At 44.0% G+C, this 16,407-nt stretch overlaps 1 protein-coding gene across 7 annotated transcripts in view; it reads right to left on the reverse strand.

Annotated features, from left to right (window-relative positions):
• LOC116951439 (CREB-binding protein-like) overlaps positions 1 to 16,407 on the reverse strand; it is a 50,075-nt gene that overhangs the window by 16,786 nt on the left and 16,882 nt on the right. For 5 of the 7 annotated variants that reach the window (XM_032970048.2, XM_032970050.2, XM_032970045.2 and 2 more), the window contains exons 7-18: positions 15,168 to 15,279; positions 14,890 to 15,024; positions 13,886 to 14,003; positions 13,589 to 13,742; positions 12,752 to 12,847; positions 9,792 to 10,018; positions 7,151 to 7,444; positions 6,440 to 6,697; positions 5,711 to 5,896; positions 3,935 to 4,135; positions 2,800 to 2,965; positions 2,015 to 2,133 (exon numbers count right to left, since the gene is read on the reverse strand). In XM_032970048.2, coding sequence (XP_032825939.1) covers positions 2,015 to 2,133; positions 2,800 to 2,965; positions 3,935 to 4,135; positions 5,711 to 5,896; positions 6,440 to 6,697; positions 7,151 to 7,444; positions 9,792 to 10,018; positions 12,752 to 12,847; positions 13,589 to 13,742; positions 13,886 to 14,003; positions 14,890 to 15,024; positions 15,168 to 15,279 — 2,066 coding nt within the window. The remainder of the gene's footprint in view (positions 1 to 2,014; positions 2,134 to 2,799; positions 2,966 to 3,934; positions 4,136 to 5,710; positions 5,897 to 6,439; positions 6,698 to 7,150; positions 7,445 to 9,791; positions 10,019 to 12,751; positions 12,848 to 13,588; positions 13,743 to 13,885; positions 14,004 to 14,889; positions 15,025 to 15,167; positions 15,280 to 16,407) is intronic. The other 2 variants (XM_032970047.2, XM_032970052.2) reach the window with 2 other exon arrangements.

Below are 16,407 nucleotides of genomic sequence, written 5' to 3' on the forward strand. Positions count from 1 at the left end.
CACACACAAACAGTAAAGCTGTAAGCGGGCTAGCTGGGACTTCATTTCCGTTCTTCTGACGTACTGAAAACATGTCAAGATGGGCAGATTATCTTCAGGTGACATTAATGAAGGTGGAGTATGAATGCCAATTAATGTAATAAAAGCAACTTTTAATATCTTAAATCTGCAAAAACAGAGGTTGAAGAAACAAAAATCAAATCCCAGCAAGCTTTGGGTTATTGCACACGACAGAGGTAGTGGAGCAACGAAGGGATCAAGAACTGCAATGGAAGAGTTAAGGCATCACCAGCATAGATTTTCAAAGATTTTAAGCAAGGGCTTAAATAGGGCAACATAGCAGCACCAGCAGATTTTTTTTTTACAAATGGCTCACGGTAACAAACGGCCTTAAGTTCATACGAATTTGGTACATAAATACCGGTTGACATGCACACACACACACATTCAGCACCGAACAGCGATTTAAATCGGCACACTCATTTAAAATGATGCTATGTTGAGTTTATATCCATCACTATAGTTTTAAATGGGATCCATAAGAGGTTTTGGTCGCCAAAGCCTACGTGTTAAACATTGAAATGGGATGTCATTTAAGTTGAAGCTGAAACTTCCTGAAAATCTAGTGCGTGGGGGTGGTGGTAAAACCAAGTGAAGAGACTTTGGGTCTATACATCAAGGGTTTTCCACACGATAGCTTTGAATGCTACCAATAGGAAACCCAAAAGACAGTTATGTATTTAATCAAGGACCCAAACTTCTGTCAAATTGTGTTCACATACAATGCACTAACAGGTGTTCACCCACGAATGCCCGCACCGATCTAAATTTGGATTTGCTTTTGGTTCTTTTCATTGCAGCCATCTTTGAGAGGTCTGAAAGGAATTGGCTCTGCCACACCCCTGGACAAGGTTAAGAGGGGCAGCCTTTATGAGCAGTAGAGGCAGCTAACACAGTAAAAAGTGGGGCATTCATATTTGGCCAAGGCAAACTTCCTGGGTGCATGGCTTTGTCACAACGATGCTTCTCCTAAGGCTGCAAACTCTCCGATACATGTCCACTACAATTAATAAGTGCAAGCACTACAAGAGTAACAGGTGTCTTTTGCGGTTCATTGAAAAGCTACTCGAGTGCATGCGGATGTGATGAATAGAGATGTACACGCACTCATATACACAAGGTTGGTGTCAGGTGAGATTGCACGAGAAGCTAGGCAAGGCATCCGAGCAAAAAGTGGGGTTGGGTGAGTCACGCGGAGATTTAAGTGCCACACTTATGTGCCCAAAGTCCAGGTTCTGCACGAGTATGCGGGTTTCCCAATGCGGTAAACTAGGTCGTGGTTTAATGAACAAGCAACACGATGCATTTGACGAAGTTGAATTAACCACTGCGACGAATTAAACTCTCAAACAAGTTCGGGAAGCATAGATCAAATCTGCCTATTGTTAAGGCTCGTGCACAGCGTGGGGGTGAGGTGGATTAAACAATATCAGGCCTTACTCGAATGCCCCAAGTCAATTCATTAAATTTTCCCCCTGTGATAATACAGGGTTCTCTAACAATCACCATCAGCTCAGCCAGTTTTTTCAAGTCCTTATGTTCCACGAACTAATACATACTTGTGGGTGGCATCATTTAAATTGGGCAGTTGCCTTCAGAAGGATTTTCGAAAATGTCAGGCTTTTGTAGTTGGACGGGTACACACAGCCATGTGCACAGATGCATTGATGGATGAAACCCCTTGTTCAGAAACAGGTGAGTCATCTAAGCTGCATTTCAATCAAATTAGCTTTTAGGCAAAAGCTCTGCAGTAGAGCTTTGGATAAAAGGACATTCTTAAGGAAGGGAGAGTGGCACTTCCTTTGACATAATCTAAAATAGAAAATCTCTCATTTGCCATGAAGTACTCGAGCAATGGGAGCAATGAGTGTCTCTAGCTTGCGAACAAATCCTGTGGGGAGGGTGCCAGGATGATGCTGATGATTGTGACTGTGGCGTGCAAAGTGTAACTCACGGGAATCCCCAGTGCCTGTGGGTCCACGGGCTGACGGAAGGGCAGGGACTCGGGGTCCTGCCGGTACAGGGCTTCCAGTGTGGGCATCAGAGCCTGCCGCAGCTCCTCGGGCTTAAACACTGCACGCCGGTGGCACACAAACGCATTTCCGTTAGGAACGCCGCCAAGCACCGCCTAGCATGTACTGGGTTGGGGCAAAGGCGATGCAACCCAAATGTCATCCTTTGGACATGCACCCAAGGTGTGTGTGTGTGTGTCTGAAGAGAGCACGAGTGATTTTAAAGTCTTTTTTCCTCAATAATTACATTTAAAACTCATGTTGGACAGCAAGGGACACAGCACAAGCACATTTCTACTCGGCAGGTACATTCACTCAAACATCCCCCAGCGATTCAACAAATTGTCACGATTGAATTCAAGATAAATCATATTTTTGGCTTGTTCATGTTGTCTCATCATTACCCAAAGAAACACGATTAGAAAATAAGTAGGAAGTAAAATTTAACAGATTTCCATAAGCATTATTTGATGAATTTATCCTATTAGGAATCAATTACAATATACGAATAATTACATGACTGGCATCAATAAACACAAGAGCCACTTGTTCTTCGAGTCTCGTCTTCTGTTTGCAAGCACAGCAGCGAAGGAAGGCAACGGTGCACCTTTGGGCACGACGTAGGTGCCTATGTATATACTGTATATCTGTATGCAGAACTCTTTCTGCAACGTACGTAGCCAACCGTGCTATTTGGAGATAGGCGAGGGGTGGGGGCTGCCGTCACCTTTCTTGGGTCGTGGCTGGGGTGTGGCGGGCGAGGGCTGTGGCCCAGTCGATGAGTTGCTCGACTCGGAGCTCTCCTCCTTCACCTCCATCTTGATATCGGGCTTCTCGTCCACCTCGCTCGGCTCCATCTTTTCCACCTCGCCGTCCACCTCCTCCCGAATTGGCTGTGGACGACGGACGGACAGTGGTCAGCATTGCAGGCTACAGACGCCCATCATCGGGGACTCGAGCACCAAGAGCCCCACTGTTGTTTTGTTTATCAACACAGTCAAAGCCTAGTGATGGGACCAACCGCTAAAACGTGAAATGTTTTCAGAGAAGCGAACAGCTTGGGTTTTACCAAGTGGTGTTCGTCATGTGCAACGTTTCGTTCCCAGCAATTCACATCCTGAAGCTCCCAGAGCATGGGAGTGAAACGTCAGAAGTCGTGCCAAACAACAAGAATTACAACCCAAAAACACGTCTGATAGCCGTAATGCACAACCGCAATAAGCTACGTAGAGTAGCTTTAATTGTGGAGGTATGTACCCAAGCTGTGTGTCCTGGGCTATCCGAAATATGAGACGAAGCTTTGTTACTGAGAAAAAATTGGCAAAATGTTCCATCAGTGTTCCTGTGACATTGCTGCTCTGATTTTACATTAAAGCGTATGGGCAATACAGCGATGTCACTATTTCACCACAGTGATGAGCCTGACAGTACGTTAATTTTAAGAATAAATAAACTTCAAAATAGCGTTGAACAGCCCAAAAATGGATCTAAAAAGGTTGAATCTTCTTTTAAGCAACAAATCATCATAGGAAAATAACGTACACATAAGGTCCATCAGGGCAAAGATACAAAAACTGCAGAGATGCCCATTAAGGATTTTCTACATGACCTTGACAAGCATAGTTACTAAAATACACAATAATCTATCCCTAAACCTGAGAATTGTCATAATTCATGCTCACGATTTCACTGAAAACTATGTTATCTTACATCACCATTCGTTTCTTTTAACTTACTTAATTCGACAAAACAATTCATTTAAATTCTTAACGTACAATTACACTTGATGCGGGTACCGCAATTCAAATTTTTAATCCGCAAATCCATATCGACAGCGTCTAGCAGTGGCGACACCGCTATACCTTAACGTCGGGCTTCTCGTCGGGCTGGGCGGCACCCTCGCTGGCGCCCTCCTCCATTTTTATCTCCATCTTGATGTCGGTGGCGGTGGCGGCTGTGGGGACGTCCATGGGCACGGGCTGCGAGCCTCCGTCTGACGCGCTGCCTGCCGACGCTGGGGTGCCCACCTTCACGTCGCCGGCGCTCACGCACGACTGTGACATCTAGGAGGCAGGAGTTGCCGAATTAAGTATCAGGATGTTCGCGTTGGGCGTGTATCGACGCGCACAATAAAAGTAAATTCTTAGGCTTGGGATACACATTCGTGGAATCGTGCCATGTAAAAATCTATTACTTTCAATTCGTATGCATGAAATATCATTGATTTATATGACCCGTTGCAGCCAGTAGCAAGGCTACACTCATTAAAACACGTTAACTTTAAATAATCCATTGTTAAACATGAATCGTGACCCTGAATCACACCATTTCGTCAAATTGCGATGGGGTAAATACATTTGTGCACGCCTGGCTTGCATAACCTAATACCAATCACATACTACCTTGGTACGAACACTGACTGCTACTCCGTGGTTATGGCTGGGAACGGAGGCTGGAAGTCAGATTATATTCTACCCGGAGTAGTTCATAGACCAGTTGTATTTTTGCAAAAACAGTGACGTCTTGAAAATTCCGCTTGCATCTAAGGTAAGGTCATTATCCAAGAGGATGTTACGAGGACAGGTTGAAGTTAATGTATATTCTGATGGCCAAATTGCATTCAAAATGGCTTGCAGAATAGTTGTTGGCTGTTAAGAAAGTTCCTAAATGGTTGCATGAAAACAAACCATTCAATGCAAAGTAAATTACGAATGCCATTGCTCCCAACAAAGATTTACCACCTGGCTACATCTCAGAACAAAATGCCTAGGTCAATCATGTGTCCAGGAAAACATCATTGGATAATTTTAAAAGGGTCACCAATACATGTTCATAAACGTATTTGCTGTCTTGCCGACTCTTGGCTACCTTACAGCCCAGTAGGTTTAGGAGTCACAAAGATCTGAGTTTCGTCGACATAGTACTATATTACAGGTATGCACTAAATTTTGATTTAAAGCTTTCGTGACTGCAGTAATTCATATTCTTAGTTTTTTTCGGTAAAGTCACGCTGAAGAGAAACAACAAAATAACAAAATATATAAAACAATAAAAAAATTCTCACGACGTTTCGACCATAACTCAAACGGTCATCATCAGGTGTGTCGGTTTGCATAAATTTATATTTTGTTATTTTGTTGTTTCTCTTCAACGTGACTTTACCGAAAAAAACTAAGAATAGGTATGCACTAGTTGGCAAGAATGAGCATTTTAAGGGCAACGAACTAATCGTGTGGGGGAAAAAAAAGTGGACCGACATTTGGTTTCGGGCTGATGTGATGACTCGAGTGCCGTTTTTCTCAGCATCAGTTTGGCATTTAATAACTTGTTTCAATAATTTGTCATCATTGTTAGAAATAATTTATGTTTTGATCCTGATTAAATAGCTTCTTGTTAATCTACTTTGTAGTGCTATACACCACATTAGGCAAATCGTAACATGAGCATATGGGTAAGCATAAATCCTAAACGACGATTCAACCCGAGCATCCCACAAGCACAGAATTTTAATCCTGTGCATTGTTACGCAACTAGCAGCAGCTATTGCACACCACAGTGCTATCCATACCCAGTTCCAACCACAGTCGCACACAAAGATGTTGGCATTACGCGTAGCAACTCTCTCCCTGCCGGCTCACCGGAGTCTTGGGCTGTGGCTGGCCCGGCGTCCCGGGCTGTGGCTGTGGCTGTGACTGCGGGCGCGGTGGTTGCTGCAGGTGCTGGGGCCCTGCGGTTGGGGATGGCCCCACAGACGTGGGTCCCTGGGCCGAAGGCAGCGTCGTCTGCGCCAGAGGAATCGCCTGGCTCTGTGGAGAACGCTGAACCTGCATTGCGCCCGGGGGACAAAAAATACACTATGGTCAAAAAGCCATCACGGCCAATTACGTTGATGTGCCAACACACTTTACCGTTGTTTCCATCCTTCGGTCAATATCCCGAATATGGTTGCACAATAAACACCAGGCCTTCTAAGATCTCATAACTACCAATGGCTTTAGGTCTTCCCCTTGGTAGCCAACCTCCCAGGTGCCCAACTCCAATGCCTGCCTGGGTACCTGCTCTTCTACATTCTGCACATCTCCCACCGAAAGCAACCTCCACTTTCTAATTACATTCATACAGAATGCTTTCAAGAAGAGTTTTTCTCCGATTTTAGCCAACTCAAAAAACAACTGCTCAAACCAGATGGCCCAAAGTGCATGCAAATGGCATACGCCATGTTGCTTCTTCTTGTATCCACCGTGTTTAACCTCAATTGACATGGCTCAGTTCTAAAATGTATGCTGACATTTAGATTCCACAAATAAAAAACGAAAGCTTTATCAGCAAGTCACCCTCCACAGTGGTTACCAATGCAGCCTACATACCTGAGACTGCACCTGAGCAAGCGGTTGAGGCGGTGGTTGAGGCTGCGGTTGCTGCTGCTGTTGCTGCTGCGGCATCTGCTGCTGCGGCGATTGCTTCCCGTGCATGCCAGATTGGGCCGTGGGCGGCTGGCTGGACTGATGGGCAGGTGGCAGAGGAGACCCGGCTGATGGAGCCATCCCGGCCACCTGGGTCACTGGAGGAAGCCCTGCGTTCCCCTTTCCACTGTTCTGCATGACTGTGCTTGGCATGGGTGCCGCCTGTACAAGACATGGGGGGGGGGGGGGGGAGGTGAAATCCTAAGGAAAGCGTGTGCATGTATAGAAGACCAACAAAGTCTGGCAGTTTTCCCACCAATTTGCAACCCTGCATCATCAACTCTGAAAAACTCAGTCAGCAAGTGGTGTTAATTTTTTTGTTATTTACGCACCACTTTCAATGCATTATCAGCAAATAACGTTTATATTTGAAATCAGCAATTATGAACCTCCCAACACAATGAGATTGTCCAACATGTTGTCACATGTAAAGCAGTGAACTGCATCCATTTGTGTTATTGTCCTCTGTAATCGCAAGCAACAATGGAGCTTGCATTGCTCTCCTTCCATGGAATTACAAATGACAAGAAATCAGAATATTCACCAGTTGTGAAGGAACACCTCCATAACGGTAAATGTCACTATTAGAGTACATGGAGGGACTATGGCACACACCTGTGTGGTAGCAGGCTGCGGAGGGGTTTGTGAGGGGGCCCCGCTGCTTGTGGGTTTGCCTGCTGTCACAGGAGGGAAAGGCCCCGCTTGTTGCGAGTGGAACTGCTGCTGTTGCTGCTGTTGCTGCTGTTGTTGCTGCTGCTGCTGTTGTTGCTGCTGCTGCTGCTGCTGTTGTTGCTGCTGCTGCTGTTGCTGCTGCTGCTGCTGCTGCGTCGGCGACTGCTGCTGCGATTGCGCTCCAATGTTGCCCATGTGCATCATGCTTTGCGCCGGCGGCATGCGCGTACTCCCCATCTGCAAGAACACGAACACAAAACCCATCATGAATCGACCCACGCAGTACAATGGGGAATTTGAACATCAACCCAAACAGCCACCACGTAACGAATCGCAAGTGTGAGACAATGAAGATGGTCAATGTTTTACTCCATTCAGAATAACCATGGCTGGTAGCTATCATGTGATTCTCACCAGTAATAAAAGCGTGTAGCCAAACATATTGAATAATCAAAACGAGTTTCCAAAGTAATGGAACCTGATCCAGCAGAAAACACCAGCCACATTTGATTTGTTTTTAAAAACCTTGATCACCGATTCCTACTTGCTATTCACTATAAGGCCACTACACAAATTAAGCAGTTACTTTCACAGGATCGACTATAGCTGCATCATGGGTTTATCGATGACATCAGCAATTGATTGTTGAAGGCACACATTTAACCACAACCGTGGTGTTCAAAAGCAGCCGAGAACAGCCTCCTACGAGATGCTGTGTTGAGTTACATGGAAGAGCAATTATAATTAGATATAAAAAGGGGGCATCTGATTTGCGAGACATTAAACCCAATAAAACACCCATGGAACATCACAGCTTCGTCTCACCGAGTGGAATACATTGCTAACAATAAGCACTCATTTATGTTGGCTCTGGCAGCAGCAGTATGCCCTCGGCATCCTTGTGGGCATTTCAAGTGTGGCAACTTGCAAATGTAACATGGCCCATGCCAGCATGATTGTGGCAGACAGTAGGGTGGGAAATAATATTTCTTGCTTAAATAAGCAAAATGCAACCACCAGCCACATTTCATTAAAAAAAACATCAGAGATCGTGAGTCATGCTGTAAAACCCAAAGCTTTTCGGCTTTGTCTACTGCAGCCTACTCAGTTGCTGCACCAGGGGCGAGTACATGAATCCCCCCCACAAAACATTGGGGATGTGTGCATTCCTGGGAAATGTTACTCGAATTTGCTTAAAGAGAACTCTAATTTCCCAAACATCATTTCAAAATCAGGGGTTGTGTTTCCTCGTCGACTATCCTAGAAGCAACGTGACTATATGTCATAAAGTATACACAAATGCATACGTTAACATACATTTTCACTCAATAGATATAATTAGAAAAAACTTTCCAGAGATGGTTTAGGCGCATATTTGATAGATGCTTCTTGGGGTGAGCAGTGTTGTGGAGTTATGCAGACTAAGGGAGTACGATCTGACTATGAAGCTGGAGCCACAAGAACGTTCAACCAGAAGAAGCTGGCACTCTTCCCCAGACCTTCTGACTTGATTGCAGAATGTAAAAAAAAATCTGCCCAAAAACAGCTGGACAGCAATTTTCTTCTTCCGCTCATACAGTTCCTTGTAGCAGTCAATCATCATGCATCTGCTCTTGCTGCCATATAGGCGTCCAGTAATTTGTTTGATCTATGGATTACGAGGGGTGACCATGGGGGCGGAGCCATTCGTCAGACGGTTGCAGTCCACTTCCAACGTCACTTGCCAACTAAAGGACAAACTGCTGGAGTTTGCGCAACAAGAAAGGCAATGTGTCCAAAAATGGACAACTGTCTCCTTCCAACTAAGCTCTCAATCGCTAGTAGACCTGTCGTAGATGCAATGGTGACATTTCTGACAAAGTCGAACCATCGGGACGCCAAGAAGGCATCTTTGGGCATGGCATGTGCAAGGGCTGCAGCCTATCTAAATCAGCTCGAAGCAATGCCCAGGCCTCCAGACCATACAACAAAACTGAAAAAACACAGCACTGGAACTCGACATTTGGTGCCCAGACTTAACCGTTTCTGGGACCAAATGCAGTTCAGACCGTCCATTATTCCTGAGGCCAGGCCTTAAGAACAGTGACAAAGAAAGCTGTGCTCAGGCCAGTTCATATTCCTTGTGGTGGTATAATTTAATCGGCTTGCTTTTTTGTTCTAGCTGGGACTCACGCTACTCCACCATCTCCAACTCCTCTACATTGTCGAGTCCAGCTACTTTGCGACAAATAGTGTACTGTACGCACATAGGGGCGTACCACGTGAACATTAATTGTAATTGTCGCGGATTCATTTCGTCCTGTTACCGCGTAGCACGTCGAGAGCTCACCTCCCTCCGCACTTGGTACGTGCTATGCGCGTACAGTACTGTATAACGTCGCAAAATAGTCTGTTATCACCATGTGCATTCCTATTTGGAGCTTATTTTTAAGAACACATGCAAAACATTAAACTCACAAGGAAATACACGTTCCTCAATTCATCAGCAAAGTATATGTGAAACAACGAAAATGCGACAACTTATGGGGGGAGGGGTGGGGGGGGGGGGATTCCTGTAGCGATCAGCGGCCGTCGCGGCTCTCACCTGGTTGATAGCATTCATTTGGTTAATTTGGTTCAACTGATTGGGGTGGTTGAGTGGTGGCGTCGAGCGCTGGTTGAGGACGGCTGGTGGCACTGCCATCGGGGGCATCTGCCCAAACTGGCCCCCGGGTCCTGCGGGAACACGAGCACCAACAGCGCCGGCAAACTCAGAACCCGCCGCCACACCGTGCCACGCCGGACCCCGCCAAGCTCCGAGCCCAGGTCCTGCTGATTTGAGATGGCAGATGTCACATTCACATGTGTGTTGCTATGACAAATAACATATAATTAATTCATTCAAGTAACAAAGGCATCGCACTGTTGTATCTCAAGTTTCACTGCACTTATAACTGATACACGGAAATAATACATAGTAATGTATGGTACCCAATACACAAGACTGCCATGCAAAGTTACAAATGTTACAAGTTCGGCAAGGAAAATTTAAAAGAGCACTCGCTGCATGCAATTAATTGCTTTCGCCAGTTTTCCCCAATAGGTCTTTCATTATTTCTGAAGTATTATTGTTCGTTTCCAGTGATAATGCCGCAAAACACATTTTGGCAATTAAGGTTCTTGGAAACTACAAATTAAAAAAACTAAAAAATATCAGTGCTGGACAACATCTATTGGGCAGTTTGTTGCATGTAGTTGTTTTAGATTAATTGATCGGGGCCTGGATTTTCAACGACCACCAAGTTACTGAATAAATGTAAATGAAGCTTACATCAAAAGCACCCAAGGCTCCCAAGTGACGAAAGGGACACTGCATTCTGCCACGGGATTTGAAAAATTCCCCACGTCAGGCGTGCCCAGTAAACCTAATTAAAGTGCAAATTAATTCTATTATATTCATATTGGCATTACTGCCCACACCTGGCATGGGGAATATGAAAACCCCGTGGCAGACCAGTCTGTCCCCTTAACCCAATGCGGCCACTTGTATTCTATGATAAACAAAATACTACATAACCTAATATTTATTACACTAACCACACTCCACAAGGGCAATGTGGAGTGGCTCACAAAACAGCCAGCCAAAATTTAATTCACCCACTCCAGGAGCAACTAATTTGTCCGAGTTCGTGGCACTCCTCTGACGTCCCACAATCAACACCAACATGTAAAGATTCACTGCAAATGCAGGTCAAAAAAGTACAAGACACAGTACATGCCCACATATTTGCAGAAGTTAATTTTTCAGATGTGAGAGTTCATAAAAAAAGTTCCATGGGCAGAAACGATCAATTAGAATACAAGCACCCTTCAGGGACATGGTGGCATAAATCTGGCACATTTAAAATTTACCCACCACAGTAGATTTGGAAGCAATTTGTCCCACAGTAAGTGACATAATTGGAGGCAACTCACAATATCTGTAACCACATTCAGGACACAATGGCCAAATCTTGTGAACAAGCATGGGAGCTTTCAAATGCATACCAATGAATAAATTAAGGGGTGGGTCCACCTGGTCATGATATACTGGTACAAGGCTATAATATACCAACATTTGCTCTCCACGCAGTGGCAGAGGAATTGGTGATCGCGCTTCATGCACAAAGTCTACCCCATATCAAGCGGGCTTCCAGAAGCAATGGCAACACTTGTCTCATTCTCACAGTCCTGCGCGCTGGTCCCTACTGGGCCATCAATTAGCGATCACTCCACAAGTGGGTGGAAATATGTATTTCAAAAAATGATTCTCAATTACATTTAAATTGTATGTTATACTTGAGTGCAAGGCAGTTTAACATGCCGGAAGACACTTAATTATGAAGCGCAACAGAAACAATTAAATGTACATCACAAATTGAATTACTCATTAAAATTGTAATGAATTGTAGGTTTAATACCAAACTGTGCATTTAATTTAGTCAAACAAGACCTATCGTACCATCTAAGGACTGGGAATGGATTATAAATGAAGTGGGTACTAAATATTGTGGATAAAAGAAATGGTTTAACCAAGGCAAGTGGCATCAAAACCTCTCAGCAGAGGGCACTTGTCCTTCCCATTCTGCAGCGCAACTGTCATACAGAGCAGTGTTCCAATACATTTTTTTTCACATTTTAAACTACCAGATATCTCTTTTATTAACTAATGTGTTTCTCTTCACCTATGCATTTAAACAAAGCAGCAATGATTAGGGGAAGGACAACTCAGTCATTCCATCCATGCTCAACCAAAAGGATAATTCTATTATTATCCAACTCCTGTTATACCAGACAAAACACAAGAATCCGATGAGCTATGCACAGCTCTTTTGCACAGACGTTCAATTGCATGCAACTCTCAGCCAAGTGAGTTTGGGCAATTTCACTCATCTGCATCAACCACCCATCCCTTACCTTAACAGCATTACAAGGGGAGACATGCCACCGTGCCAACATCATCACAGGTGTCTTACTCAAAAGTTCTACACTGGATAGAGTTTGCTCAAAACAGTTTTTACAGCGCAGATTTGCAGGATTAGATGGCTACACAGAGCTGTGTGCACAAGTGTTAATTTAGTTGGCCTTATTATTTTGGTCTTAAGCCTAGTCTACAAGAATCTCTGGCATTCTTTTGCTATTAGTCTGGATTTTATTTCGTCCTTCTCTTAGTCTAGTCAACTAAAGCAGTTGAAATTTAGTGCGTTTCAGTTATTAAATTTTGGTGTGCGAGGGATGTTCAATTTGCTCCCATATTGAGGTCAGCCAATCAGTGAACTTCGTTAAAAAAAATTTATACATATAGTATAGTTTTTTGCCACGAGCGTCTTCCTCAGTGCACTGTAATCAATAAGGCCATGCCATTGCCGTCATGCATGACGATTTTCGTCCACTCACTCTCATCCTTGACGAAACAAGGAAACCACACCGTTGACGAATAATTGTGTTATTAATTTCCTTAATAAAATAATGGAGCATAGAAGCTGAATGAGCTTGCGGATGGCCCCTCCGTGAACTGGCAAGTACCTGGTGGAGCTGGCATGCGACCATGCAGCTGAGAAGGCACCCCTGGAGTGCTTGGAGCAGTTGTATGCATTATACCGGTGTCGGACATTGGCCCATCTGCACAAAAAAAATATCAACGTAAACTTTTTGTTTTACATTATGAATAAAATTACCCTTTAAAGATAATGTCATTTTTAGACCCCCCCCCACCCTATAAATAAAGCATTCAGTACGGAGATGGTTGAAGACAAAGGACATGCCTGTACACGCCTCGCCATGACTGAAGGCACCAATGCTATCAGAATCTTCCAGAAGGCTCTCTTATGGATAAGGAGGGAGTTATTTTGTTCCGTCACTGCTTGTTGTACAGCCACCAAAAGCTAAATATGGCTGCATTTAGTTATAGGGTTGATTTTTCGAAAAGTTTATTTGGAAGTTAAACATTAATCCCACTATGCTGTGCATGTACTTGTACATCCCGTTTGTTAGGTCCACTGCTGGATAAGGACCTCCCCATAAATAACCCTCTTGGGTTCACCACATTGATCAACAATTACATTTCTGTCCATGATATGGTCCGATGTGGTGCCCATTAGGAATCGCGTCACTTCAATCGCACCGCATCCAGGAATTTTAGTTGCTTGCCGATACACAATGTTAACACACACACATGGACATTCTTCTACGTGTTAAACACACATGGACATATATATTCTTCACTAGGACCTTTCCCAAGTGTGCACACATGCTCACCTATTCGTCTCACAGGGTGCCCTTAAAACACCATGTGTGCACAATAGCCCTACTGGAGCCAAAGGTTTACAGGCCTATCCGGCAATATGCACTTAGAACTCTTACTGGGCGGTCGGATGGCCTGTCCCGGCGACATATTCATGGTCGGCATGCTAGCAGGGTTCTGCATCATCTGCTTCTGCATGCGTGACCGCCGCTTCTCCTCCAACTCCTTCTGGATCTTGTAGATCTTCTCCGCCAACAGATGGTAGTACTCCTCCTGCAAGGACACCGCGCACAAAAACACGACGTGTTACCACTTTGGCATGCACATGAATATGCCATTCATACGCTGCTGAAGGGCAAGCGGAGGAGATGTTCACCCACAAGGGGTGGATGACCGCGCGAGCGGGCACACCATACCCGGCTGTTGGCAGACTCGTACATGTCCCCTTCAACCTTGCGGGCGTAGGCCACCAGGTTGCCCATCCGCCGGTCTTTCAGTGCAGCTGGGTCCGGCGTGGGGAATATGGCTTGGACACTGCCAGACGGATAATAAGTTAAATACATTTTTGATTTAAAGCTTTCGTGACTGCAGTGATTCATATTCTTGGTTCTTTCGGTAAAGTCACGTTGAAGGGAAACAATTAAATAATAAAAAATATATAAAACAATTAAATTCTCACGACGTTCTTTGCAAGCCATCTGGCTACCATGAGAGATTCGTTCATGAGGCTATCCACATATACAAACACAGACAATTTCAACCGAGAAGATAGATTCTGGCTTAGCAATCATTGGAAGGATTTAATAAACATTTTCGGGTCTTAATTAATTGTTCACGCTTACGGTGGCTTTCAGACAGCATACATTCATTTTTCGTCTACCCCCTCCTCTTTTCCGAACATAGATGGACTCGTCCATCTAAACAAACTGTCAAATCGCTGTCCGTGGCGCTAACATTTTAAAATAAATAAATACCGCCACTTCTTTAAAATGTTCTTGCCGTTGGTTTTCACACCTGATGATGACTGCTTGTGTTGCAGTCGAAACATCGTGATAATTTTTTGGTTTTATATATATATTTTTATTATTTTATTGTTTCCCTTCAATGTGACTTTACTGAAAGAACCAAGAATATAAGTTAAATACATGTTGTGAATAACATTAAAACGGGGGTCGGCAGTAGAGGATAAAGATAAATAAACGTGCAATTAAGGATACGCATACAGTTCTGTGTTCTTTTAACAACATCATGGATAAAGTGAGTACAGTTGATCAAAAACTGACTGCAACCCATTGCAATTCCCATGGTTTCTCTTCCAAAGGGGGCTTTTAATGGAGTCCAACAGGCCAAGCACCTCAAGTGCTTGTGGTCAGATAATGGGTGTGCTTGCAGTCAAAGTGTGCAGGGTGCAGGTACTTACAGCTTGTGCACCAGGTGATTTCGCAGGTCCTGAGTGACGTGCTCGTGCCAGGCCTTGCGCACGCCTGTGCTGGGGGCAGCCGTGGCCGCACTTGCCGTAAGACCTCCGGCCTGCCCGTTATCCCCACCCATTGGGCTATAACACACAGACGGACACACAAAAAAAACAAAATTAACGATGACAAGTTCCAGGCAATTGTCTCGACAAAGCAGAACCCAACAGAGATTTTGCGATGGGCAAAGTGATAAGGACAATGGACGGATGCACTACTGCCATACCTCTGGGATCCGATGGGCGGCAGCATGCCAGGGTCCTGCATCATGCTACCCGACTGATTGGAGTTGGACATGCCCATTCCGCCAGTGCCCATACCACCCATCTGGTTGGCATCTGTGAAGAAATGCATGAAAACACACGCTTTTCATGGTGGCGCCTTCATATTTTCACAGTATTTTACATGGTAAATATGAAAATAAGGCATTTGAGCACATTACATTTACAGTTAACCTTTGACATGGTTCCAAATTAATTTACCAAGGTATTCATGCAATTAGTAGATTTGAGGCTTAGAAATGCATTCAAATACAAAAAATAAGTTACACCGTTTTAACACCTGTTACATTTTCATATCTTGCAGTAACCTCTCTTATATTTCAAGAAACGGTTCAACTGAACTTAGGTCAACATCCAGTCTGTGGCGTGCAAGTTATAATACAATGTTTTGAATAGAGATGAATGTCCACTGGGAGATTAAAACTAATGTTTTTAACGCAATCATAAGAAACCCCAACAGTAGACTTCATAACTAATAATTCAAACACAGCTCTAATAAAGGCATTAAGTTGCTTATAAAGAATACCGATGGTAGTAAACAATGCAATTATAGATATAATATCATATTGTTTTATAAAACCATGTGATTTATCAAGCATTACCAATTGAAATAGTAATGTCATTAACTCCTAAACACCACGTGCACTAACAATGAAAAGGATGACTTAATTTGAACTCGAGGGTGATTTTATCTGGAGAAAACATTCTCACGGGACACTAAACGCTTATTGCTCTCTGTAATGCGAGTATCTGCATGCAACGAGGCATGTTTCTGGTGCTTGGGTTTCGCGCATTGCCATTTCTTCCTCACAAATCGAGAAAACATTGGGGCAGGCCATAGACATGAGATTATTATAATACGCACAAATTGAGGAAACAGCGGTCACAATCACAACACTCCTTACCGGTGGCGTGGTGAGAATTAAGAACCGACAGCTCCCATTGCTATCATCAACTTACGTTATTCCTCTAGTTGATTGCGAACACAAACCGACATCAGCACTTAAATAATTCAGAGCCCTACCACATGCTGTTGCTTATTTAAATTGCACAATGGGTAGATTTAGTGTGAATTTTGGATGTGCGGTTGTGCATTGAGCAGTTGCTTCAAAATATATACTTTACAAATACTACTGAAAAGTAGGTTGTTCATGTTGGTTTTGATGGTGTGAGGATTGATATATT

The sequence above is a fragment of the Petromyzon marinus genome, chromosome 43 (assembly GCF_048934315.1).
Source record: "Petromyzon marinus isolate PM22_M1 ecotype Great Lakes invasive population chromosome 43, UKy_Petmar_22M1.pri1.0, whole genome shotgun sequence".
Taxonomy (NCBI): domain Eukaryota; kingdom Metazoa; phylum Chordata; class Hyperoartia; order Petromyzontiformes; family Petromyzontidae; genus Petromyzon; species Petromyzon marinus.